Raw genomic sequence first — 25132 nt, forward strand, 5'->3', positions numbered from 1 at the left:
AACCTAACCTAACCTAACCTAACCTAACCTAACCTAACCTAACCTAACCTAACCTAACCTAACCTAACCTAACCTAACCTAACCTAACCTAACCTAACCTAACCTAACCTAACCTAACCTAACCTAACCTAACCTAACCTAACCTAACCTAACCTAACCTAACCTAACCTAACCTAACCTAACCTAACCTAACCTAACCTAACCTAACCTAACCTAACCTAACCTAACCTAACCTAACCTAACCTAACCTAACCTAACCTAACCTAACCTAACCTAACCTAACCTAACCTAACCTAACCTAACCTAACCTAACCTAACCTAACCTAACCTAACCTAACCTAACCTAACCTAACCTAACCTAACCTAACCTAACCTAACCTAACCTAACCTAACCTAACCTAACCTAACCTAACCTAACCTAACCTAACCTAACCTAACCTAACCTAACCTAACCTAACCTAACCTAACCTAACCTAACCTAACCTAACCTAACCTAACCTAACCTAACCTTTTTTTTTTTTTTTTTTTTTTTTTTTTTTTTTTTTTTTTTTTTTTTTTTTTTTTTTTTTTTTTTTTTTTTTTTTTTTTTTTTTTTTTTTTGTTCTCGCAGGAGGAAACCCATTTACGGGCGACCCAGGGGAAGAACATCTCCCCCGGAGTGTGGGGCTCCCAGGCCGCTGCCGACCCGGACTACCCACTAAAACCTCCTGCGGCGTTTTCCATCCGACCGTTAGTGGGGGCGCCATGGGATCGCGGACATTTCACCACGACGCCCCCCGGTTCTGCCTCGCCAGGCGTCCTCACCGTAGCAGACGACGGGCGAAACGTGCCCGCCGCCTGCCACGTCTGCCTCTCCTGTTTAGAGGGGCGTTGGCTTGCGCCTCACGCTCCCTCTCAGCGGCCTCCTTCTGCGACATGACAGCCTCGCAGAAGGAAGCCACCGCATCCCAACACCTTTCGCTGCACAGCATCTTTTCTACGACGCTGTGCAGCGCAAGGTCATCTCCGCCTAGTTCCACAATGAGGACCATCCTCTCCTCCGCCCACCTTTCGCAGTCTGCCAGAGTGTGTTGGGCCGTATCATCCGGCTCCCCACACTCATGGCAGACCGCACTCCCCTCTCTCCCAATCCTGTGCAGGTAATGACCGAAGCACCCGTGTCCGGTCATTACCTGCGTCAACCTATAGGTCAGCTGACCGTGGCCTCTTCCAACCCAGTCGGCGAGCGATGGGAGGAGCGCCCCAATGGTTCTAACGCCATATGGGGAGTTTTCCAGCTCAACTTTCCATCGCTCGCGCAGTCTGTCCACGGCCAGCTGCCTGACCGCCCTCATTTCCCTGGGAGCGAGCCTGATGCCAAGTGACCTGCACCTGGCCCGCTCCCGGTACACCTCTGTTTGTACCTGGGCTTCCAGTTCCCATGGCGGGGTTCCGGCAAGAGCACAAGCCGCTGCCCAAGCCACCGTCACATAGGCCCGGGCGATGCGATTGGCCACCACTTTTTGTGGCCTACGCAGCCGGGCCTTGTTGGCTGTGGAGAGCCTGTCCGACCAGATCGGCGCCCCGTACAGCGCCATGCTGCGGGTAACGCCCGCATACAGCTGACGGCACGAGGCGCCAGGCCCTCCGACATTGGGCAGCAGACGGCTCATTGCCGACGCTGCGCCTATTACTCGGGGAGCCAATTGACGAAAGTGCTCCCCGAAGTCCCAGCGTGAGTCCAGGATGATGCCCAAGTACTTTAAGTACGGCTTCACCTGGACTCTCTCCCCGCCAATGGGAACGCATTCGTTTGAGGGCGGTCTCCATTTTCTTTTCCTCCCGAAGGCGATGACCTCGCACTTGCTAAGGGCCACCCTTAGTCCCAGCATCCTGATGCGTGTGAGCATCAGGTCTGCTGCGACCGCCGCAGCCCTAAGGGTGCTCTCCAATTGCTCCCCCCGGACAGCCACCATTGTGTCATCTGCATAGCAAATGACTATTGTCCGGGGGGGTAGGGCCGCGCGGATGGCCCAGTCGAAACCGACGCTCCACAGCAGGGGGCCTAAGACCGAACCCTGGGGAACGCCACAGGTCATCGCCCTCGTCTTCCGTCCCGCTTTGTCCTCGTAGAGCACTTCCCTTCCTGTTAGGTAGTGCCCTACGAGGTTCCTTAGATAGAGGGGCACTCCGTGATACCGGAGCGCCTCCTCTATTACTTCATAAGGGAGGGAGCCGAAGGCGTTCGCGATATCAAGCGATACGCCGACGGCCCCTCCCCCTCCCTCGATTGCTTCCTCCGAGAACGTCCTCAAGGCCCCGATGGCATCAATGGTGGACCGCCCCTTTCTAAAGCCATATTGGCAGTCCGACACATTGGGTCCAACATTGTCCAGATGCTGGGCGATTCGGGCTGCAACAATGCGCTCCAGCAGCTTGCCCGTCTCGTCCAGCATCAGGAGGGGCCTCCACCCCGAAGGAGAGTCCTCAGGCCGGCCTTCTTTCCTGATAAGGACAAGCCGGCCTTCTTTCCACGGCTTTGGGAACCGCCCCGTCGACAAGCAGTCGTCGAACAGCTCTCTGAGGCGGCTCCCAATGTGTTTCGCCGCCACCGGGAGTATGGGACCAGGGACCCCGTCTGGGCCTGGGGCCTTTCTGCGGCCCTCCAGACGCTTTAGTCCCCAGTCAAACTCCTCGTCCGTCACCGGTGGCACGCTCGCCGTGGTGGACTCCCGTTCAGGGGCCGACATCCTCGGAGGGACAAACTCCTCAGCAGAGGGGAACAGGCCCTCCACGATCCTTTTGAGGAGGTCCGGTTCTATGGAGGCCGTGGGGGGGGCGTATCGCAGTTTATTGCGTACGGTCCTGTATGGCCTCCCCCATGGGTCCCTGTCGAGCGTGGCCAAGAACTCCTTAAAGGCGTCGTCCTTGGCCTTGGCTATCGCGGCCGACAGGGTCCTTTTGGCCTCCTGGAGAGCGAGGTGCAGCCGCGCCTCCTCTCCTTCCACGACATTACGCCGCCGTCTGCAACGCGTATACTCGCGACGGGCTCGGTTACTGGCGGATCGGAGAGTAGCGATCTCTTCCGACCACCAGTGAACCGCCGTTTTTGCAGCCGGCGGCCCGGACCTCCTCATCGATGCGTCGCAAATGCGCGTAAGCGACGCACGTAGGCCTGTTGCCCTCTCATCCACACCAAGGGAACGGCTTGGTGTGGGTCTTGTCCATGCCTCGGTCATGGCCGCCTCCTCAGCCAGGTCCCTGTCGAGGCTGGCCAGACACCATCTTGGGAACCCCCGGTCCCGCCCCCTCAAGCCCTGTACGGGCTGCTGGGGCCTGTTGGAGACCCCCATTCGGATGTACCTATGGTCCGAGAGGGTCTCCACGTCCTCCAGGACACGCCAGTCCACGACACGCGCGGCAATGACGGGGCTCGCGAAGGATATGTCGACAATCGACGCCCCGTTCCGCCGCACGCATGTGTCGACGTTGCCCCGGTTTAGGACTTCAAGCCCCAAACCCACAGCCCAATCGTACAGGGCCTCTCCCCTCGGATCGTCGATGGGAGAGCCCCACGCCGAGTGCTTGGCGTTGAGGTCTCCCACCAGTAGCACCGGTGCTGGCGCCGCTCTCCCGATTACCTCACCCACCCTCTCGAGAAAGTCCTCGAAGGCCCGCAGCGGCCTATTGGGGGAGAAGTATGCCGCAACTATGGCAAACTCTCCCCACTTGGCCGCCGCGTATCCCGGACCACAGTCGATTCTCGAGAGGGGTGGGCGATCTCCAGTTCGGGGAGAGGTGATTGCCACCAGCCCGTCCGTGTCTCCGATCCAAGTAGGAAGGGGGGGGACACAATACGGCTCCACCACGACGGCAGCACCAATGCCCCACTCCGCCACGTGCTGGACTAGGAGGTCCTGTGCACGGGCGCAGTGGTTAACATTGGCCTGCAACACCTCAACCTGTTGCGCAGGCCTGCCTGGCATTAGTGCTCCATCGCGGCGCCCACGGAGGCTCCCTTATTTGCGGGGGCCAGTTTGCCCCGCGTGCGCGGGGGATTGCACGAGGGGCCGCCCATTATGTGCTTGGCGACCATCTTGTGCGCGTAACACACCGCGCACCAGGGTTCGCTGGCCCCGCACTCTGCAGACATGTGCCCTGTTTTGCCACAGCGATGGCACAGCTCCGACCTGTCCACCGGGGACGGGCAGAGGGCTCTGGTGTGGCCTATGCCCATGCACCGGAAACACCGCATGGGCAAGGCCTCCAGCCCCCTGACCTTGGCGGCCGTCCAACCAACGAGGAGACGCCCCTCGTCTATGAGGGCGTTGGCAGCCGCCACAGGGCAGGTGATGATCACCGACGCCGTCATGTCCGGCGCCATACGGATATTACCCACCCTGACCTGTCCCGGTAGACATTTTCCCGCCCTCGCTGTGGCCTCAGTTAGGGCCTCCGGCGTTATTCCCTCATTAAGGCCGGAGACCCTGATTTGTGCCGCCTTAAACGGCCTCTTCACCTCCGCCTCGCTACCGATGATCTCCCGGAGCTTTTCTGCGAGACTGTCCGCCGCAGCCCCGCTATTAGCTCCGGGTATTTCGATAATTCGGGCCCCCGTTGCCGTACCGCGAACCGCCGAGACGTGGTTCACCCCTATCGACGAAAGGTCGATGGTGGTGGCCTTCGTTATCACCGATCGGTAATCCATTTTGGATTCCGGCTTGAGAGTCACCACCACCGCCGAAGTCTTAGGTGGGGTGAACCTAATCTTTTTAGGCGGCTGTGCGCTCGCCTTGGGGGCCTCCGTTTGGGTGGGCGCCGGCTGGGCAGAGGGGGAGGGTTTGCTCCTCTTCTTTTTCCCCCTCTTGACCACCTCAGCCCACCCTTGTTCACCTTCCTGAGGCGGAGGTACTTCAGTAGGTTGCCCAGCAGGTGTCTGGGCCTGCACCATCACCTGTTGGGGCTGCTTTTTACCTGGTGTTGCCTTGGGTGCAGGCCCAGGACGTGCCGGGGGCATTAGAGTAGCCCCCGCAACTGCACCGGCATAGCTTTTCCCAGTTTTTGGGACCGACGGTTCAGCCTCCTTTTCAGCCTCCTTTTTCTTGTCGGCTGCCAGAGGCGGCCGGATAATCGGTTCAGGAGCCAAGAAGCCCCTTTTCTCGGCCTCCTTGAGGCGGTCATTAACCATGCCCCCCAACTTGAGGAACATGTTCCTTTCAAAGGACTCCTTCCATTCAGAAAGGAGTCCCCTAATGTCCTCCAGCGAGGGGGCACCCACCGCTGGTTGGGCCTCATTCAGCGCCGTCGACGTGCGCTCGGCAAAGGCCGTGCGCAGGGCCTTCGTCTCCTGCTGGAGGAGCGAAAGCTGCTCCCGCATCCTCTTATTATCCGCCCTGAGTATGCGGACAGCCTCCGACTCCTCGCATTGCGCCTCGATTTTTCCGGCCGCCACAATTATGTCATGGCAGGCCTCGTTCATGGCCCGCCATGCCGTCCCCTTTAGGTTGCCGGCTTTTCCGGCCTCCGCCAAGACCTTTTGGGCTGCCGCCCTTACAACCTCGAGGTGCTCGTCAACGAGGCACCTCTTCCTGCTCTCCTCGTTGCTCCTCAGATATTTGCTGGTACCGGCCATTTCCAGCTCGCGCTCGAATTGAGCGTAGTCCGCGGAGAGGTCTCGAAGCCTCTCCTTGGTTTCGGCCGTACCAGCATAGGAGCTGCGTTGAGCAGCCCGGCCTCTCGAAGCGGAGGAAAGCTTGTTGGAGGCCCTTTCCGCCTCTTCAACGTCCTCTGAAGCCTTCCTCTTTGGGGCTTGGCCCCGCTCCTTTCCGCCTATCATAACGTCCGGGAGCCAGACAGACCCGTCCGAATCGCCGTCCGAAAAATAGAGCGACTCCGCCCGGCTGATTGCCGTCTTCTCGCCCTCTTCAACGTTCACCACCACCTCGTTACCCCCCCCGGTAGTTCTCTTCCCCCTTGGGGTCAGAGATCTTCCCCTAGAAGACTTGGCCACGTTCCTACCCATGTTGGGCCAGACGTGACCACACCAAATTATTGGCCCCAAATAGGGCAAAAACAAAGCAAAAACCCACAGACAGGGGGCAGAAACTGGCCCCTGCCTGGTTACAAAAAGTTGAGCTACCCCGCACCAGCGGTCTGGTAGCTGTGGTCAACAGCACAACCTTACTTTTTGTAAAGAAGAATAGGATCCTGCCAGTGCCCCAACTCCACAAGGAGCCAAGACACTGAACCCGTCAAAAACAAAAATAAACCAAGAGAAAACTCTTGATGACAGAGTAGTCACCAAAACACCTCAATTGCACTCGACACAACCTCGGGACACTTAGCACACCTCAGTACACTTAGCACACCTCAGTACACTTAGCACACCTCAGTACACTTAGCACACCTCAGTACACTTAGCACACCTCAGTACACTTAGCACACCTCTAGTACACTTAGCACACCTCAGTACACTTAGCACACCTCAGTACACTTAGCACACCTCAGTACACTTAGCACACCTCAGTACACTTAGCACACCTCCAGTACACTTAGCACACCTCAGTACACTTAGCACACCTCAGTACACTTAGCACACCTCAGTACACTTAGCACACCTCAGTACACTTAGCACACCTCAGTACACTTAGCACACCTCAGTACACTTAGCACACCTCAGTACACTTAGCACACCTCAGTACACTTAGCACACCTCAGTACACTTAGCACACCTCAGTACACTTAGCACACCTCAGTACACTTAGCACACCTCAGTACACTTAGCACACCTCAGTACACTTAGCACACCTCAGTACACTTAGCACACCTCAGTACACTTAGCACACCTCAGTACACTTAAGCACACCTCAGTACACTTAGCACACCTCAGTACACTTCAGCACACCTCAGTACACTTAGCACACCTCAGTACACTTAGCACACCTCAGTACACTTAGCACACCTCAGTACACTTAGCACACCTCAGTACACTTAGCACCCCTCAGTACACTTAGCACCCTCAGTACACTTAGCACAACCTAACCTAACCTAACCTAACCTAACCTAACCTAACCTAACCTAACCTTTTTTTTTTTTTTTTTGTTTTCGCAGGGGAATGCATTTACGCACTGAGTGTGGGACTCCTGGGCCGCTATCCAGCCCAGACTACCCACTAAACCCCTGCGGGTGCCATCGGCCGCTTTACAGGGAGGCGCCTCGGATCTATCTAACACAAGACGCCTCAGCGACTGGCCGGTCTCTTTCGCCAGAGACCGGACTCACCATTCTCAGGGGCCCACCGACACCTGGTGGACCCCTGCCGTCGGGTGGGACTAGTCCCACCGATTTAGGGGGGCGCCTGCAGGCGCGCAAGGTAGCGCCTGCGTCGCACCCCCGTCCGCCTTCTGCGGATCGGCTCCGCGAGGGGGTGGTCCTCGCGGTTCCTTTCCTCGGCCTCCCTCTGTGACATAACAGTCTCACAGAAGGAGGCCACTGCCGCCCAGGCTCCGTCACTCCCGAGCATCGCATTGACGACACTCGGGAGCGACAGATCCACTCCACCGAGCACTGCCACCAGATCGTGGCGCTGCCGACTCCACCTGGGACACTGCTCTAGAACATGTTGAGCAGTGTCCCGAGCCTCGCCACAATCGTGGCAGACCGGCTCGGTCTCCCGCTGGGCCACGCGGTGCAAGTACTCACCGAAGCAGCCATGCCCGGTGAGCACCTGCGTCATGCGGAAGGTGAGAGGCTTGCGCCGCCTCAACATCCATCTCTCCAGGACCTGGCGCAGGGCCTCCACTGTGCGTACACCGTACGTTGCCCGCGCCAGGTCTGCCTCCCACCTCCGCATGAGTTCCGCTTGCCCTCGCAAGCGGACCCGCCGGACCATCTCAGGCGAGGGGTGCTCGCCGATTTCCCTCCTGTTCGCCACAAAGTGGTAAACCTCGGCGAGCACCTCCGCCACCAACTCCCACGGCGGGTCGCCCGCGAGGGCTGTGGCCGCAGAGAACGCCACTGTACGGTACCCCCGTATCGCCCTTACCGCGATCACCTTCTGCGCCTGCCGGAGAAGGCGCTTATTCTCCGCGGCAAGGGCGTCCACCCAAACGGGGGCGCCGTACATCGCCATACTCCGGCACACGCCGGAGTACAGCTTCCGTACAGCGTCGCTGGGCCCACCCAGATTGGGCAGGAGTCGGCCCAGCGACGCAGCCGTCCTGATGATCCTTTGCCCCAGCTCTCGGAAGTGGGGGACAAAGGACCATCTCCCGTCGAGGATGAGGCCCAGGTATTTCATCTGGGCACTCACCCTCAACTCCTCATGACCCACCTGGAGGCGCGCCCCTGGGGGAGGTCCTCGCGTCCGGGCCCCGCGGAAGAGGAGGACTTCGGTCTTATCCAGTCGGACCCGAAGCCCCAACCTCTCTATGCGGCCGACCAAAAGGGCGAGGCCCGTTTCGGCCAGCCGCGCCGCCTCACCGAAATTCGCACCCCGGGACGTGAAGAGAGTGTCATCCGCATAGCAGATGACACCCGTCCCGGGGGGAAGCCGGCACCGCAGGACCCAATCGTATGCGATGTCCCACAGGATAGGGCCGAGAATCGACCCCTGCGGGACACCGCACCCGACGCCCCGTCGGACCATTTGACCTCCCCTGTCCTCGTACAGGACGACCCGCTCCTCCAGGTACGCCCCCAACAGCCCCCGCAGGTACGAGGGCACTCCGAAGTACCGGAGCGCCTCCCGTATTACACAGTGCGGGATACTGTTGAAGGCGTTGGCGATGTCTAACGACGTCGCCAGGGTCACCTCGCCTTCTCTGTCCGCCTCCTCCGTCACCGACCGCAGACGCCTGAGGGCGTCGATGGTGGACCTCTTGGCCCGGAATCCGTACTGCACGTCAGAGAGACGCGGTCCCGGGCCTTCCTCCACATGCCGAACGAGGCGAGAGGCCACAACACTCTCTAGGGCCTTCCCAGCCTCGCTCAGCAGGACCAGAGGTCGCACCGCCGAAGCCGAGTCCAAGGGCCGGCTCCCCTTCGGAATAAGGCAGAGCCGGCCCTCCTTCCATAATTTCGGGAACTGCCCCTCTCGCAGACAGCGGTTGAGCAGCCCCCGAAACTCCTCCCCGAGGTGCACGAGAATCAGCGCAAGCACTTTCCCGTGCACCCCGTCTGGACCCGGTGCCCTCTTCCTTGTCTGGAGGCGGTCGAGGACCACCTCCATTTCGACGTCGGTGACGGGAGGCGGATCCGCCTCCACCTCTTCTCCCTCCGCGTCAGGCGGCTGTCGGGCCATCCTCGGAGGAGAAAACCCTCGCGGATTGCCGGGGAATAGATCCCCGACAATCTCCCCCAGCAGAGCTGGCTGAAGGGTCTCCGTTAGCGGGGTCGCCTGTGGGCGCAATTTGTCTCGCGCCCACTTATACGGCCGGCCCCATGGGTCTCTTTCGATACCCTCCACCAGCTCCTCGAAGGCTTCCTCCTTGGCCCGACCGATGGCCAGCTGCAGCTCCTTACGGTTTTCCACATACACCGCATACAGCTGACCATCCCTCTCCTCGTCCCGGGGACTGCGCCGCCTGCTTCGACTATAGGCCCTTCGGGCCGCGTTGCAGGCGACGCGAAGGGCGGCAATCTCCGCCGACCACCAATAGACCGCCCGCCTAGGGGGGGCTCGACCTACGCTTGGCATGGCCGCCCGGCACACCGCTGTGAAAGCGTCGCCGAGACGGTCAGCCGCGTCGTCCACCCCCATTCCGTCTAGAGGCGGGAGGCTCCAGCGGCCGACGATGGCCGCCTCTTCCGCCAGCTCCCGGTCAAGCCGCGTAAGGGCCCAGCGCGGGAACCGGCTGCGCACCCGGGACGATGATGCCGCCTGACATTGGGGGGCGGCCGACACCTCGAACCGAATATACAAGTGGTCCGAGAGTGTCTCCACCCCCCCTTCCACCCTCCAGTCCGACACGGAGCGCGCGGCGGAGGGGGTGGCGAACGTCAAGTCCACCACCGATCCGCCCGTCCGTCGCACGCACGTGTGGGCTGTCCCCCTGTTTAGGAGAGACAGCCCCGCGGCCAGCGCCCACTCTTCCACCTTTCGCCCCTTGGGCTCCGTGGCCGGGTTCCCCCACGCCGTTGATTTGGCGTTGAAGTCACCGGCCACGAAGACCTTTAGGGGCGCTAACCGCCTTATTTCCGGCCCCAGGGCATCCAAGAACCGCTCCAGGGCCGGCAAATCCCGGTTCGGGGAGAAGTAAACACCAATTATGGCGTACTCTCCCCGAACCGCCACCACAAAGCCGTTCCCTCTCTTCTTAATCGCGAGGGGAGGGGCGGCACCAGGCCTAGCCACGATGGCCACGAGGCCATCCAGATCCCCCGCCCAGTGAGGCAGGGAGGGAACCGCGTACGGCTCCGCGACCACCGCGACATCCAAATCCCACTCCGCCATGGATTGCAGGAGGAGATCCTGCGCCCTAGCGGAGTGGTTGAGGTTGGCCTGGAGGAAGGTGACCCCCAACCTAACCTAACCTAACCTAACCTTTTTTTTTTTTTTTTTTTTTTTTTTTTTTTTTTGTTTTCGCAGGGGAATGCATTTACGCACTGAGTGTGGGACTCCTGGGCCGCTATCCAGCCCAGACTACCCACTAAACCCCTGCGGGTGCCATCGGCCGCTTTACAGGGAGGCGCCTCGGATCTATCTAACACAAGACGCCTCAGCGACTGGCCGGTCTCTTTCGCCAGAGACCGGACTCACCATTCTCAGGGGCCCACCGACACCTGGTGGACCCCTGCCGTCGGGTGGGACTAGTCCCACCGATTTAGGGGGGCGCCTGCAGGCGCGCAAGGTAGCGCCTGCGTCGCACCCCCGTCCGCCTTCTGCGGATCGGCTCCGCGAGGGGGTGGTCCTCGCGGTTCCTTTCCTCGGCCTCCCTCTGTGACATAACAGTCTCACAGAAGGAGGCCACTGCCGCCCAGGCTCCGTCACTCCCGAGCATCGCATTGACGACACTCGGGAGCGACAGATCCACTCCACCGAGCACTGCCACCAGATCGTGGCGCTGCCGACTCCACTTGGGACACTGCTCTAGAACATGTTGAGCAGTGTCCCGAGCCTCGCCACAATCGTGGCAGACCGGCTCGGTCTCCCGCTGGGCCACGCGGTGCAAGTACTCACCGAAGCAGCCATGCCCGGTGAGCACCTGCGTCATGCGGAAGGTGAGAGGCTTGCGCCGCCTCAACATCCATCTCTCCAGGACCTGGCGCAGGGCCTCCACTGTGCGTACACCGTACGTTGCCCGCGCCAGGTCTGCCTCCCACCTCCGCATGAGTTCCGCTTGCCCTCGCAAGCGGACCCGCCGGACCATCTCAGGCGAGGGGTGCTCGCCGATTTCCCTCCTGTTCGCCACAAAGTGGTAAACCTCGGCGAGCACCTCCGCCACCAACTCCCACGGCGGGTCGCCCGCGAGGGCTGTGGCCGCAGAGAACGCCACTGTACGGTACCCCCGTATCGCCCTTACCGCGATCACCTTCTGCGCCTGCCGGAGAAGGCGCTTATTCTCCGCGGCAAGGGCGTCCACCCAAACGGGGGCGCCGTACATCGCCATACTCCGGCACACGCCGGAGTACAGCTTCCGTACAGCGTCGCTGGGCCCACCCAGATTGGGCAGGAGTCGGCCCAGCGACGCAGCCGTCCTGATGATCCTTTGCCCCAGCTCTCGGAAGTGGGGGACAAAGGACCATCTCCCGTCGAGGATGAGGCCCAGGTATTTCATCTGGGCACTCACCCTCAACTCCTCATGACCCACCTGGAGGCGCGCCCCTGGGGGAGGTCCTCGCGTCCGGGCCCCGCGGAAGAGGAGGACTTCGGTCTTATCCAGTCGGACCCGAAGCCCCAACCTCTCTATGCGGCCGACCAAAAGGACGAGGCCCGTTTCGGCCAGCCGCGCCGCCTCACCGAAATTCGCACCCCGGGACGTGAAGAGAGTGTCATCCGCATAGCAGATGACACCCGTCCCGGGGGGAAGCCGGCACCGCAGGACCCAATCGTATGCGATGTCCCACAGGATAGGGCCGAGAATCGACCCCTGTGGCACACCGCATCCGACGCTCCGCCGAACCATACGACCCCCCCCGTCCTCGTACAGGACAACACGATCCTCCAGGTACACCCCCAACAGCCGCCGCAGGTACGAGGGCACCCCAAAGTACCGGAGTGCCTCCCGTATTACACTGTGCGGGATGCTGTTGAAGGCGTTGGCGACGTCTAAAGACGTCGCCAGGGTCACATCGCCTTCTCGATCCGCCTCCTCCGTCACCGACCGCAGACGCCTGAGGGCGTCGATGGTGGACCTCTTGGCCCGGAATCCGTACTGCACATCAGAGAGACGCGGTCCCGGGCCTTCCTCCACATGCCGAACGAGGCGAGAGGCCACAACGCTCTCTAGGGCCTTCCCAGCCTCGCTCAGCAGGACCAGAGGTCGCACCGCCGAAGCCGAGTCCAAGGGCCGGCTCCCCTTCGGAATAAGGCAGAGCCGGCCCTCCTTCCATAATTTCGGGAACTGCCCCTCTCGCAGACAGCGGTTGAGCAGCCCCCGAAACTCCTCCCCGAGGTGCACGAGAATCAGCGCAAGCACTTTCCCGTGCACCCCGTCTGGACCCGGTGCCCTCTTCCTTGTCTGGAGGCGGTCGAGGACCACCTCCATTTCGACGTCGGTGACGGGAGGCGGATCCGCCTCCATCTCTTCTCCCTCCGCGTCAGGCGGCTGTCGGGCCATCCTCGGAGGAGAAAACCCTCGCGGATTGCCGGGGAATAGATCCCCGACAATCTCCCCCAGCAGAGCTGGCTGAAGGGTCTCCGTTAGCGGGGTCGCCTGTGGGCGCAATTTGTCTCGCGCCCACTTATACGGCCGGCCCCATGGGTCTCTTTCGATACCCTCCACCAGCTCCTCGAAGGCTTCCTCCTTGGCCCGACCGATGGCCAGCTGCAGCTCCTTGCGATTTTCCACATACACCGCATACAGCTGACCATCCCTCTCCTCGTCCCGGGGACTGCGCCGCCTGCTTCGACTATAGGCCCTTCGGGCCGCGTTGCAGGCGACGCGAAGGGCGGCAATCTCCGCCGACCACCAATAGACCGCCCGCCTAGGGGGGGCTCGACCTACGCTTGGCATGGCCGCCCGGCACACCACTGTGAAAGCGTCGCCGAGACGGTCAGCCGCGTCGTCCACCCCCATTCCGTCTAGAGGCGGGAGGCTCCAGCGGCCGACGATGGCCGCCTCTTCCGCCAGCTCCCGGTCAAGCCGCGTAAGGGCCCAGCGCGGGAACCGGCTGCGCACCCGGGACGATGATGCCGCCTGACATTGGGGGGCGGCCGACACCTCGAACCGAATATACAAGTGGTCCGAGAGTGTCTCCACCCCCCCTTCCACCCTCCAGTCCGACACGGAGCGCGCGGCGGAGGGGGTGGCGAACGTCAGGTCCACCACCGATCCGCCCGTCCGTCGCACGCACGTGTGGGCTGTCCCCCTGTTTAGGAGAGACAGCCCCGCGGCCAGCGCCCACTCTTCCACCTTTCGCCCCTTGGGCTCCGTGGCCGGGTTCCCCCACGCCGTTGATTTGGCGTTGAAGTCACCGGCCACGAAGACCTTTAGGGGCGCTAACCGCCTTATCTCCGGCCCCAGAGCATCCAAGAACCGCTCCAGGGCCGGCAAATCCCGGTTCGGGGAGAAGTAAACACCAATTATGGCGTACTCTCCCCGAACCGCCACCACAAAGCCGTTCCCTCTCTTCTTAATCGCGAGGGGAGGGGCGGCACCAGGCCTAGCCACGATGGCCACGAGGCCACCCAGATCCCCCGCCCAGTGGGGCAGGGAGGGAACCGCGTACGGCTCCGCGACCACCGCGACATCCAGATCCCACTCCGCCATGGATTGCAGGAGGAGGTCCTGCGCCCTAGCGGAGTGGTTGAGGTTGGCCTGGAGGAAGGTGACCCCCATCACTCCTCCATTTGGCCGACTGGCGCCTCCCCTTGCCTTCCCTCGCGCGGAGGAGGGGACGGCCCTTTCCCTCGGATCGGGGGTGGGTTGCAGGCCCTACCCCCCATCACGTGGCCCGCCGGCTTGCCGGCGTCGCGGCATACCGCGCAGCGGGGCTCCGCTGTGCAGGAGGCGGACAAATGCCCTGCCTCCCCGCACCTATAGCAGAGCCGGCTGCGGTCCGTCTGCGAGGGGCACAGCGATGCAGTGTGCCCCTTCCCCATGCACTTGTAGCAGTGCATGGGGCGCGCCTCCAGGTGCCGGAGCTGCACCCGGCTCCAGCCTACCGTGAGGCTGCCCGCCTCGATCAGCTTTTTGGCCGTCGTGACCGGGCAGCGCATCAGGGCAGAGCCAGAGCCCCGCCAGTCTGAGCGGATTTCACCCACCCAGACCTGGTCCTCCGTGCAGCTCCCGGCTTGCGCGACCGCAGCCTTTATCCGCTGCGCCGTTGCCGCATCATTCAGTCCCGTCACGCGGAAATCCGCAGTTTTGACGGGCCTGAAAACGTCCACGACGCCGGCCAGGGCCACCTTCAAGGCCGAAGCAAGTGCGTCCGCCTTGCCTGAGCTAGAGGAGCCGGGGACCTCAATTAATCTCGCTCCGGTCGCACTCGGGCGAATCCGAAGCGAGCCAATGCCCAGCTCCTCCAGGTTCACCTCTTGCTCGGCCTTGAGGAGGGCGGAACTGTATGTGGCCCCATTTTGCACTGCCTCCGGCTGTAACTTAAGAATTACAGCCGAGGAGCTAGGGGCCGACAGTTTTTTCACCACCCTCAGTGGCGCCGCCTTGGGGGACTCCTTGGGCACAGACGTAGGCGCCTCCGCGGGCGCCGCCGTAGGCTTGGGCACAGACTTAGGCGCCCCCGTGGGCGCCGCCGTGGGCTTGGGCACGGTTGAGGGGGCCCCCTTGGGTACCGCCTCGGGCTTGGGCTTGGATTTTTTGCCCTTTCCCTTCCCTTTGCTCCTCCTCCCAACCTCAACCCAGGGGAGCTCCGGGGATCCGTCGACCAGAATTGCCGAGGTCGTCGGCCCATCCTCAACTCCAGGGAGCTCCGGGAACTCGTCCGGAACTGCAGAGGTCGACGGCCCCCACTCCATCCCCTCCTCAGCACTTTCCCTTCTACGGCCTTCCATTCCCGTCCGCTTAGGCAGCAGCGCCGGACTCAATCCGGAGGCCTCCGCAATGGCCGCCCTAGTGGCCCTGGCCACCCTCGAACTGTCACCCGCCAGAGGTGGGCGGGTGACCATCCGAGGGAGGCAAGTCTTCAGCTCTGCTAGGCGGCCATCTATCATTTTGGCTATGGAAGCCTCCAGCCTCTCCATCAGCCTCTCTTCCTCTGCAGGTGCACCTGCCCGCTGTTCCGCAGCTCGCGCAGCCTGGTTGACCTCGCGGCGAGCCTCCTCAAACCCGCTGCGGAGCGCAGCGACCTCTGCCCTCATATTGGCCACCTCTCTTTGGAGGCGACCATTATCAGCCCTGAGGCGCCGTACTTCGTCCGACTCGTTACGCGACACCAGGGTATCCATGATATCCCTGATGTCCGTAGAGGCACGCAGAATCTTCGCGCTGAAGCCCCCCTTGAAGGCGGTGGTCTTTCTGACGAGGCTGGTTATAATTCCCAGCCTCTCCACCGCAGTAGCCATAAGTCCGTCAGCACCCAAGGCACTGAAGTCCCGTACCTCAATGGGGGCCACATCCGACCCCTCGTCCCCACTCGGGTGTTCTCCCCTCCGGAAGGCCCGAGTTCCCAGAGTGGCTGAGAAGGAGGCCTCCACATCCTCCTCCCGACTCCTTCGCGTTTCAGCCCGGGCTCCCGTCATATTCGAGGCACCTCGAGCCTTCCCTCTTTTTGCCTTCGGCAATATTTCCGGCCGTGTCCAATCAACCTCCGTGTCCGAACCGGATCCGGACCCACTCGCTACCTCCGAGTAGAGGCGCTTGGCACCCAGCACCGATTCGGACAGCGAGGTGATGGAGCCCACACTTCCCAACGGGTTCCACAGCCTTCCTTGGACCGTAGCCACACCACTCTCATCCGCCATTGTTTCCCCTTCCGATCCACCGCGACTTTCTTCATGTTCGGACCTGGACCGCTCCTTATCAGTTCCGTCCTTCCCGCCCGAACTTTTCTCTCCCCCCACCGAAATCTTCCCCCCACGCTTTCCACTCCTTCCCTTTAGTTGGCCCTGAGAAGGGCCGTTTGGGTGGCCCTGAGAAGGGCCGTTTGGGTGGCCCTGAGAAGGGCCGTTAGGGTGGCCCTGAGAAGGGCCCTTTTTCAAGAAACGCCCGGAGGCGTCCCGCAGTTGAGTACCATTCATTTTAGCGAGTTGCTCCTACTGCACAGTGCACTTTAGCCGTCGGCCTAACCACTCCGTTACGGTGGTTAGGACGCGACGTTGCCCGGGGAACGCGACGTGGACGCAAGCACTGTGGGGTGGTTCCCCAACCTAACCTAACCTAACCTAACCTAACCTAACCTAACCTAACCTAACCTAACCTAACCTAACCTAACCTAACCTAACCTAACCTAACCTAACCTAACCTAACCTAACCTAACCTAACCTAACCTAACCTAACCTAACCTAACCTAACCTAACCTAACCTAACCTAACCTAACCTAACCTAACCTAACCTAACCTAACCTAACCTAACCTAACCTAACCTTTTTTTTTTTTTTTTTTTTTTTTTTTTTTTTTTTTTTTTTTTTTTTTTTTTTTTTTTTTTTTTGTTCTCGCAGGAGGAAACCCATTTACGGGCGACCCAGGGGAAGAGCATCTCCCCCGGAGTGTGGGGCTCCCAGGCCGCTGCCGGCCCAGACTACCCACTAAAACCTCCTGCGGCGTTTTCCAACCAACCGTTGATGAGGGCGTCATGGGATCGCGGACATTTCACCACGACGCCCCCCGGTTCTGCCTCGCCAGGCGTCCTCATCGTAGCAGACGACGGGCGTAACGTGCCCGCCGCCTGCCACCTCTGCCTCTCCTGTTCAGAGGGGCGTCGGCTTGCGCCTCCCGCTCCCTCTCGGCAGCCTCCTTCTGCGACATGACAGCCTCGCAGAAGGAAGCCACCGCATCCCAGCACCTTTCGCTGCACAGCATCTTTTCCACGACACTGTGCAGCGCAAGGTCGACTCCTCCCAGCTCCACGTAAAGCTCCACTCTTTCCTCAGCCCATCTTTCACAGTCTGCCAGAGTGTGCTGGGCCGTATCATCCGGCTCCCCACACCCATGGCAGACCGCGCTCTCCTCTCTTCCGATCCTATGCAGGTAATGACCGAAGCACCCGTGTCCGGTCATTACCTGCGTCATCCTAAAGGTCAGCTGACCGTGTCCTCTTCCGACCCAGTCTACGAGCGATGGGAGGAGCGCCCCAATGGTTCTCACGCCATATGGGGAGTTTTCCAGCTCAACTTTCCATCGCTCGAGCAGTCTGTCCACGGCCAGCTGCCTGACCGCCCTCATTTCCCTGGGAGCAAGCCTAATTTGCAGCAACCTGCACCTGGCTCGCTCCCGGTACACCTCTGTCTGGACCTGGGCTTCCAGTTCCCATGGCGGGGTTCCGGCTAGGGCGCAAGCTGCCGCCCAAGCCACCGTCACATAGGCCCGGGCGATGCGATTGGCCACCACTCTCTGTGGCCTACGCAGCCGGGCCTTATTGGCCGCGGAGAGCCTATCCGACCAAATCGGTGCCCCGTACAACGCCATGCTGCGGGTAACTCCCGCATACAGATGACGGCACGAGGCACCAGGCCCTCCGACATTGGGCAGCAGCCGGCTCATCGCCGACGCCGCACTGATTACTCGGGGAGCCAGTTGACGGAAATGCTCCCCGAAGTCCCAGCGTGAGTCCAGGATGATGCCCAGGTACTTCATGTGCGGCTTCACCTGGACTCTCTCCCCGCCAATGGGAATACTCTCGTTCGAGGGCGGTCTCCATTTCCTTTTCCTGCCGAAGGCGATGACCTCGCATTTACTGAGGGCCACCCTCAGTCCCAGCATCCTGATGCGCGTGACCATCAGGTCTGCCGCGACCGCCGCGGCCCTAAGGGTGCTCTCCAATTGCTCCCCCCGGACAGCCACCATTGTGTCATCTGCATAGCAGATGACTATTGTCCGGGGGAGTAGGGCCGCGCGGATGGCCCAGTCGAAACCGACGTTCCACAGCAGGGGACCTAATACCGACCCCTGGGGAACGCCACAGGTCATCGCCCTCGCTTTCTGCCCATCCCTGTCCTCGTAGAGCACCACCCTTCCTGTTAGGTAGTGCCCTACGAGGTTCCTTAGATAGAGGGGCACTCCGTGATACCGGAGCGCCTCCTCTATCACTTCGTAAGGGAGGGAGCCGAAGGCGTTTGCTATATCGAGTGACACGCCAACGGCCCCTCCCCCTTCCTCAATTGCTTCCTCCGAGAACGCCCTCAAGGCCCCGATGGCATCAATGGTGGACCGCCCTTTCCTGAAGCCATATTGGCGGTCCGACACATTGGGCCCCACGTTGTCCAGATGCTGGACGATTCGGGCTGCGACAATGCGCTCCAGCATCTTCCCCGTCTCGTCCAGCATCAGGAGGGGCCTCCACCCCGAAGGAGAGTCCTCAGGCCGGCCTTCTTTCCTTATAAGGACTAGCCGGCCTTCTTTCCACGGCTTTGGGAACCGCCCCGTCGACAAGCAGTCGTCGAACAGTTCTCTAAGGCGGCTCCCAATGTGTTTCGCCGCCACCGGGAGTATCTGACCAGGGACTCCATCCGGACCAGGGGCCTTTCTACGGCCCTCCAGTCGCTTCAGTCCCCAGTCAAATTCCTCATCCGTCACCGGTGGCACGCTCGCCGTGGTGGACTCCCGTTCAGGGGCCGACATTCTCGGAGGAACAAACTCTTCAGCCGTCGGGAACAGGCCTTCCACAATCCGTTTGAGGAGGTCCGGTTCTATGGAGGCCGTGGGGGGGGCGTATCGCAGTTTATTACGTACGGTCCTGTATGGCCTCCCCCATGGGTCCCTGTCGAGCGTGGCCAAGAACTCCTTGAAGGCGTCGTCCTTGGCCTTGGCTATCGCAGTTGACAGGGTCCTTTTGGCCTCCTGGAGAGCGAGGTGCAATCGCGCCTCCTCTCCGTCCACGACATTACGCCGCCGCCTGCAACGTGTATATTCACGACGGGCTTGGTTACTGGCGGATCGGAGTGCGGCGATTTCCTCCGACCACCAGTGAACCGCCGTTTTTGCAGGCAGCGGCCCGGACCTCCTCATCGAGGCGTCGCATATGCGCGTGAGCGACGCCCGAAGGCCTGTTGCCCTCTCATCCACACCAAGGGACCGGCTTGGTGTGGGTCTCGCCCATGCTTCGGTCATGGCTGCCTCTTCAGCCAGGTCCCTGTCGAGGCTAGTCAGACTCCACCTTGGGAACCTCCGGGCCCGCCCCCTCAAGCCCTGTACGGGCCGCTGGGGCCTGTTGGAGACCCCCATCCGGATGTACCGGTGATCTGAGAGGGTCTCCACGTCCTCCAGGACACGCCAATCTACAACGCGTGCAGCAATGACGGGACTCGCAAGGGATATGTCGACAATCGACGCCCCGTTCCGCCGCACGCATGTGTCAACGTTGCCCCGGTTCAGGACTTCAAGCCCCGCGCCCACAGCCCAATCGTACAGGGCCTCCCCCCTCGGGTCGTCGACGGGAGAGCCCCATGCCGAGTGCTTAGCATTGAGGTCTCCCATCAGTAGCACCGGTGCTGGTGCCGCTCTCCCAATTACCTCACCCACTCTCTCGAGAAAATCCTCAAAGGCCCGCAGCGGCCTATTGGGGGAGAAGTATGCCGCGACTATGACAAACTCTCCCCATCTTGCCGCCGCGTAACCCGGGCCACTGTCGATTCTCGAGAGAGGCGGGCGATCCCCAGTTCGGGGAGAGGTGATTGCCACCAGCCCGTCCGCATCTCCGACCCAAGTAGGAAGGGGGGGGACACAATACGGTTCCACCACGACGGCAGCACCAATAGACCACTCCGCCACGTGCTGGACTAGCAGGTCCTGTGCACGGGCGCAGTGGTTGACGTTGGCCTGCAGCACCTCAACCTGTTGCGCAGACCCGTCTGTCATTAGTGCTCCATCGTGGTGCCCTCGGAGGCTCCCCTTTTTGGAGGGGCCAGTTTGCCCCGCGTGCGCGGGGGATTGCACGATGGGCCGCCCATTGTGTGTTTGGCGGCCAACTTGTGCGCATAACACACCGCACACCAGGGTTCACTGGCCCCGCACTCTGAGGAAGTATGCCCAGATTTGCCACAGCGATGGCATAACTCCGATCTGTCCACCGGGGACGGACAGAGGGCTCTGGTGTGGCCTATGCCCATGCACCGGTAGCACCGCATGGGCAGGGCCTCCAGCCCCCTGACCTTGGCAGCTGTCCAACCGACAAGAAGGCGCCCCTCGTCTATTAGGGCGTTGGCAGCCGCCACAGGGCAGGTGATGATTACCGCCGCCGTCATATCCGGCGCTATGCGGATGTTTCCCACCCTGACCTGTCCCGGTGGACATTTTCCCGCCCTCGCTGTGGCCTCTTTTAGGGCCTCTGGCGTCACTCCCTCATCGAGTCCAGAGACCCTTATTTGCGCCGCCTTGAAGGGCCTTGTGACCTCCGCCTCAGTCCCTATGACCTCCCGGAGCTTCTCTGCGAGGCTGTCCGCCGCAGCCCCACTGTCAGCCCCGGGTATCTCGATGATGCGGGCCCCCGTTGCCGTTCCACGCACAGCCGACACGTGATCCACCCCAATCGACGAAAGGTCGATAGTGGTGGCCCTCGATATTACCGTGCGGTAATCCAGTTTGGATTCCGGCTTGAGGGTCACCACTACCGCCGAAGTCTTGGGTGCGGTGAATTTCACTTTTTTGGGCGGCTGTGCGCTCGCCTTGGGGGCCTTCACAGGGGTAGGCTCCTGCTGGGCAGAAGGGGAGGGTTTGTTCCCCTTCTTTTTCCCCCTCCTAACCACCTCGGCCCACCCCTGTTCGCCTTCATGGGGCGGAGGCACTTCGGCAGGTGTTTCGATGGGTACCTGGGCCTGTACGGTCCCTTGTTTGGGCTGCTTTTTGCCTGCGACAGCTTTGGGTGCAGGCCCAGGTCGAGCTGGGGGCATGAGGGTGGCCCCCGCTACAGCACCAGCATAATTTCGCCCTGTTTTTGAGGCCAGTGTTTCGGCCTCCTTCCTCTTCGCGTCAGCTGCGAGTGGCGGCCGAACGATGGGCTCCGGGGCCAGGATGCCCCTTTTCTCCGCCTCTTTGAGGCGGTCGTTTACCATTCCCCCCAACTTGAGGAACATGTTCCTCTCAAAGGACTCCTTCCATTCGGAGAGGAGTCCCCTGATGTCCTCAAGAGAGGGGGCATTTGCCGCTGTTTGGGCCTCTGTCGGCGCCGGAGTCACCCGTTCGGCAAAGGCTGTGCGGAGGGCCTTTGTCTCTTGTTGGAGGAGCGAAAGCTGCTCCCGCATTCTCTTGTTGTCCGCTCTGAGTATGCGGACAGCTTCCGACTCCTCACACTGGGCCTCAATTTTCCCAGCCGCCACAATAATATCATGGCAGGCCTCATTCATGGCCCGCCATGCAGTCCCTTTCAAATTGCCGGATTTTCCGGCCTCCGCCAAAACTCTCTGGGCAGCAGCCCTCACGACCTCGAGGTGCTCATCCACCAAGCACCTCTTACTGGTCTGCTCCGTACCCTTCAAGTAGCTGCTAGTACCAGCCCTCTCTAACTCCCGCTCGAACTGGGCATAGTCCGCCGAGAGATCGCGGAGCCTTTCCCTCGCCTCGGCCGTCCCAGAATACGAGCCCCGACGAGCAGCCCGGCCCCTCGTGACGGAGGAAAGCTTGTTGGAAGCCCTTTCGGCCTCCTCAACATCCTCCGAAGCTTTCCTTTTTGGGGCTTGACCCCGCTTCTCCCCGCCCATCTTGATCTCCGGAAGATCGATTGACCCGTCCGAGTCGCCGTCCGAGAAGTACAGCGACTCCGACCGGCTGATCGTTTTCTCACCCACGTCCTCATTAACCCCCCCGGTTGATCTCTTCCCCCTTGGGGTCAGAGATCTTCCCCTCGAAGATTTGGCCACGTTCCTACCCATATTGGGCCGGGAAGTGACCACGCCAGAAATAGATCGCCCCAAATGGGGCAAAACAAATCACAGTCTACAGACAGAGGGCAGAAATTGGCCTCTGCCTGGCTATAAGAACGCACCAGCGATCCAATAGCTCTGGTCAGATACAACTGACCAACAATAGGATCTTGTCAGTGCCTCAACTCAACAAGGAGCCAAGACACTGAACCGTCAAAACAAATAAAAACCAATAGAGGACGTCGAATTCGCCCTTAGCGCCGATTAATAACCAGAGTACTTCAGTTAGCACACTACACCTCAGTTAGCACACTACACCTCAGTTAGCACACTACACCTCAGTTAGCACACTACACCTCAGTTAGCACACTACACCTCAGTTAGCACACTACACCTCAGTTAGCACACTACACCTCAGTTAGCACACTACACCTCAGTTAGCACACTACACCTCAGTTCAGCACACTACACCTCAGTTAGCACACTACACCTCAGTTAGCACACTACACCTCAGTTAGCACACTACACCTCAGTTAGCACACTACACCTCGTTAGCACACTACACCTCCGTTAGCACACTACACCTCCGTTAGCACACTACACCTCCGTTAGCACACTACACCTCCGTTAGCACACTACACCTCGTTGAGCACACTACACCTCGTTCAGCACACTACACCTCGTTCAGCACACTACACCTCGTTCAGCACACTACACCTCGTTCAGCACACTACACCTCGTTCAGCACACTACACCTCGTTAACCTAACCTAACCTAACCTAACCTAACCTAACCTAACCTAACCTAACCTAACCTAACCTAACCTAACCTAACCTAACCTAACCTAACCTAACCTAACCTAACCTAACCTTTTTTTTTTTTTTTTTTTTTTTTTGTTCTCGCAGGAGGAAACCCATTTACGGGCGACCCAGGGGAAGAACATCTCCCCCGGAGTGTGGGGCTCCCAGGCCGCTGTCGGCCCAGACTACCCACTAAAACCTCCTGCGGCGTTTTCCAACCGACCGTTGATGGGGGCGCCATGGGATCGCGGACATTTCACCACGACGCCCCCCGGTTCTGCCTCGCCAGGCGTCCTCACCGCAGCAGACGACGGGCGAATCGTGCCCGCCGCCTGCCACGTCTGCCTCTCCTGTTTAGAGGGGCGTTGGCTTGCGCCTCACGCACCCTCTCAGCGGCCTCCTTCTGCGATATGACAGCCTCGCAGAAGGAAGCCACCGCATCCCAGCACCTTTCGCTGCACAGCATCTTTTCTACGACGCTGTGCAGCGCAAGGTCGTCTCCTCCCATCTCAACCACGAGGACCACTCTCTCCTCTGCCCACCTTTCGCAGTCTGCCAGAGTGTGTTGTGCCGTATCATCCGGCTCCCCACACTCATGGCAGACCGCGCTCTCCTCCCTTCCAATCCTGTGCAGGTAATGACCGAAGCACCCGTGTCCGGTCATTACCTGCGTCAACCTATAGGTCAGCTGGCCGTGGCCTCTTCCAACCCAATCTGCGAGCGATGGCAGGAGCGCCCCAATGGTTCTTACACCATATGGGGAGTTTTCAAGCTCAACTTTCCATCGCTCGCGCAGTCTATCCACGGCCAGCTGCCTGACCGCCCTCATTTCCCTGGGAGCGAGCCTGATTCCAAGTGACCTGCACCTGGCCCGCTCCCGGTACACCTCTGTTTGTACCTGGGCCTCCAGTTCCCATGGCGGGGTTCCGGCAAGAGCGCAAGCCGCTGCCCAAGCCACCGTCACATAGGCCCGGGCGATGCGATTGGCCACCACTTTTTGTGGCCTACGCAGCCGGGCCTTATTGGCTGTGGAGAGCCTGTCCGACCAGATCGGTGCCCCGTACAGCGCCATGCTGCGGGTAACACCCGCATACAGCTGGCGGCACGAGGCGCCAGGCCCTCCGACGTTGGGCAGCAGACGGCTCATTGCCGACGCTGCACCTATTACTCGGGGAGCCAATTGACGAAAGTGCTCCCCGAAGTCCCAGCGTGAGTCCAGGATGATGCCCAGGTACTTTAAGTACGGCTTCACCTGGACTCTCTCCCCGCCAATGGGAACGCATTCGTTTGAGGGCGGTCTCCAACTGCGCTTCCTCCCGAAGGCGATGACCTCACATTTGCTAAGGGCCACCCTTAGTCCCAGCATCCTGATGCGTGTGAGCATCAGGTCTGCCGCGACCGCCGCGGCCCTAAGGGTGCTCTCCAACTGCTCCCCCCGGACAGCCACCATTGTGTCATCCGCATAGCAGATGACTATTGTCCGGGGGGGTAGGGCCGCGCGGATGGCCCAGTCGAAGCCGACGTTCCACAGCAGGGGGCCTAAAACCGAACCCTGGGGAACGCCACAGGTCATCGCCCTCGACTTCCTTCCCTCTTTGTCCTCGTAGAGCACCACCCTTCCTGTTAGGTAGTGCCCTACGAGGTTCCTTAGATAGAGGGGCACTCCGTGATACCGGAGCGCCTCCTCTATCACTTCATAAGGGAGGGAGCCGAAGGCGTTCGCGATATCAAGCGATACGCCGACAGCCCCTCCCCCTCCTCCAATTGCTTCCTCCGAGAATGTCCTCAAGGCCCCGATGGCGTCAATGGTGGACCGCCCCTTTCTAAAGCCATATTGGCAGTCCGACACATTGGGCCCAGTGTTTTCCAGATGCTGGGCGATTCGGGCTGCAACAATGCGCTCCAGCAGCTTTCCCGTCTCGTCCAGCATCAGGAGGGGCCTCCACCCCGAAGGAGAGTCCTCAGGCCGGCCTTCTTTCCTGATAAGGACAAGCCGGCCTTCTTTCCACGGCTTTGGGAACCGCCCCGTCGACAAGCAGTCGTCGAACAGTTCTCTGAGGCGGCTCCCAATGTGCTTCGCCGCCACCGGGAGTACAGGACCAGGGACCCCGTCTGGGCCTGGGGCCTTTCTGCGGCCCTCCAGACGTTTTAGTCCCCAGTCAAATTCCTCATCAGTCACCGGTGGCACGCTCGCCGTGGTGGACTCCCGTTCAGGGGCCGAC

The 25132-nt window shown here is 60.7% G+C and overlaps 2 protein-coding genes and 1 long non-coding RNA gene across 3 annotated transcripts; all 3 read right to left on the bottom strand.

Annotated features, from left to right (window-relative positions):
- Positions 1–394: 394 nt before the first annotated feature.
- Positions 395–16750, bottom strand: LOC135309876 (uncharacterized). The gene is made up of 2 exons (XR_010370110.1): positions 16681–16750; positions 395–603 (listed from the first exon to the last, which is right to left on the bottom strand). It is a non-coding gene; the product is annotated as an uncharacterized LOC135309876 (long non-coding RNA).
- On the bottom strand, positions 13464–13979 carry LOC128676536 (uncharacterized; the record flags this gene model as incomplete). Its single annotated transcript, XM_053756689.1, has 1 exon — positions 13464–13979. A coding segment is annotated over exon 1 (516 nt), but the record flags the coding sequence as incomplete, so codon positions are not given.
- A 3359-nt stretch (positions 16751–20109) lies between the features above and the next one.
- LOC128676509 (uncharacterized) lies at positions 20110–22119 on the bottom strand. The gene has a single exon (XM_053756647.1). It carries the CDS (start codon positions 22117–22119, stop codon positions 20110–20112), a length of 2010 nt encoding a protein of 669 aa, XP_053612622.1.
- Positions 22120–25132: the final 3013 nt, after the last annotated feature.

The sequence above is a fragment of the Plodia interpunctella genome, chromosome 16 (genome assembly GCF_027563975.2).
Source record: "Plodia interpunctella isolate USDA-ARS_2022_Savannah chromosome 16, ilPloInte3.2, whole genome shotgun sequence".
Lineage (NCBI taxonomy): Eukaryota > Metazoa > Arthropoda > Insecta > Lepidoptera > Pyralidae > Plodia > Plodia interpunctella.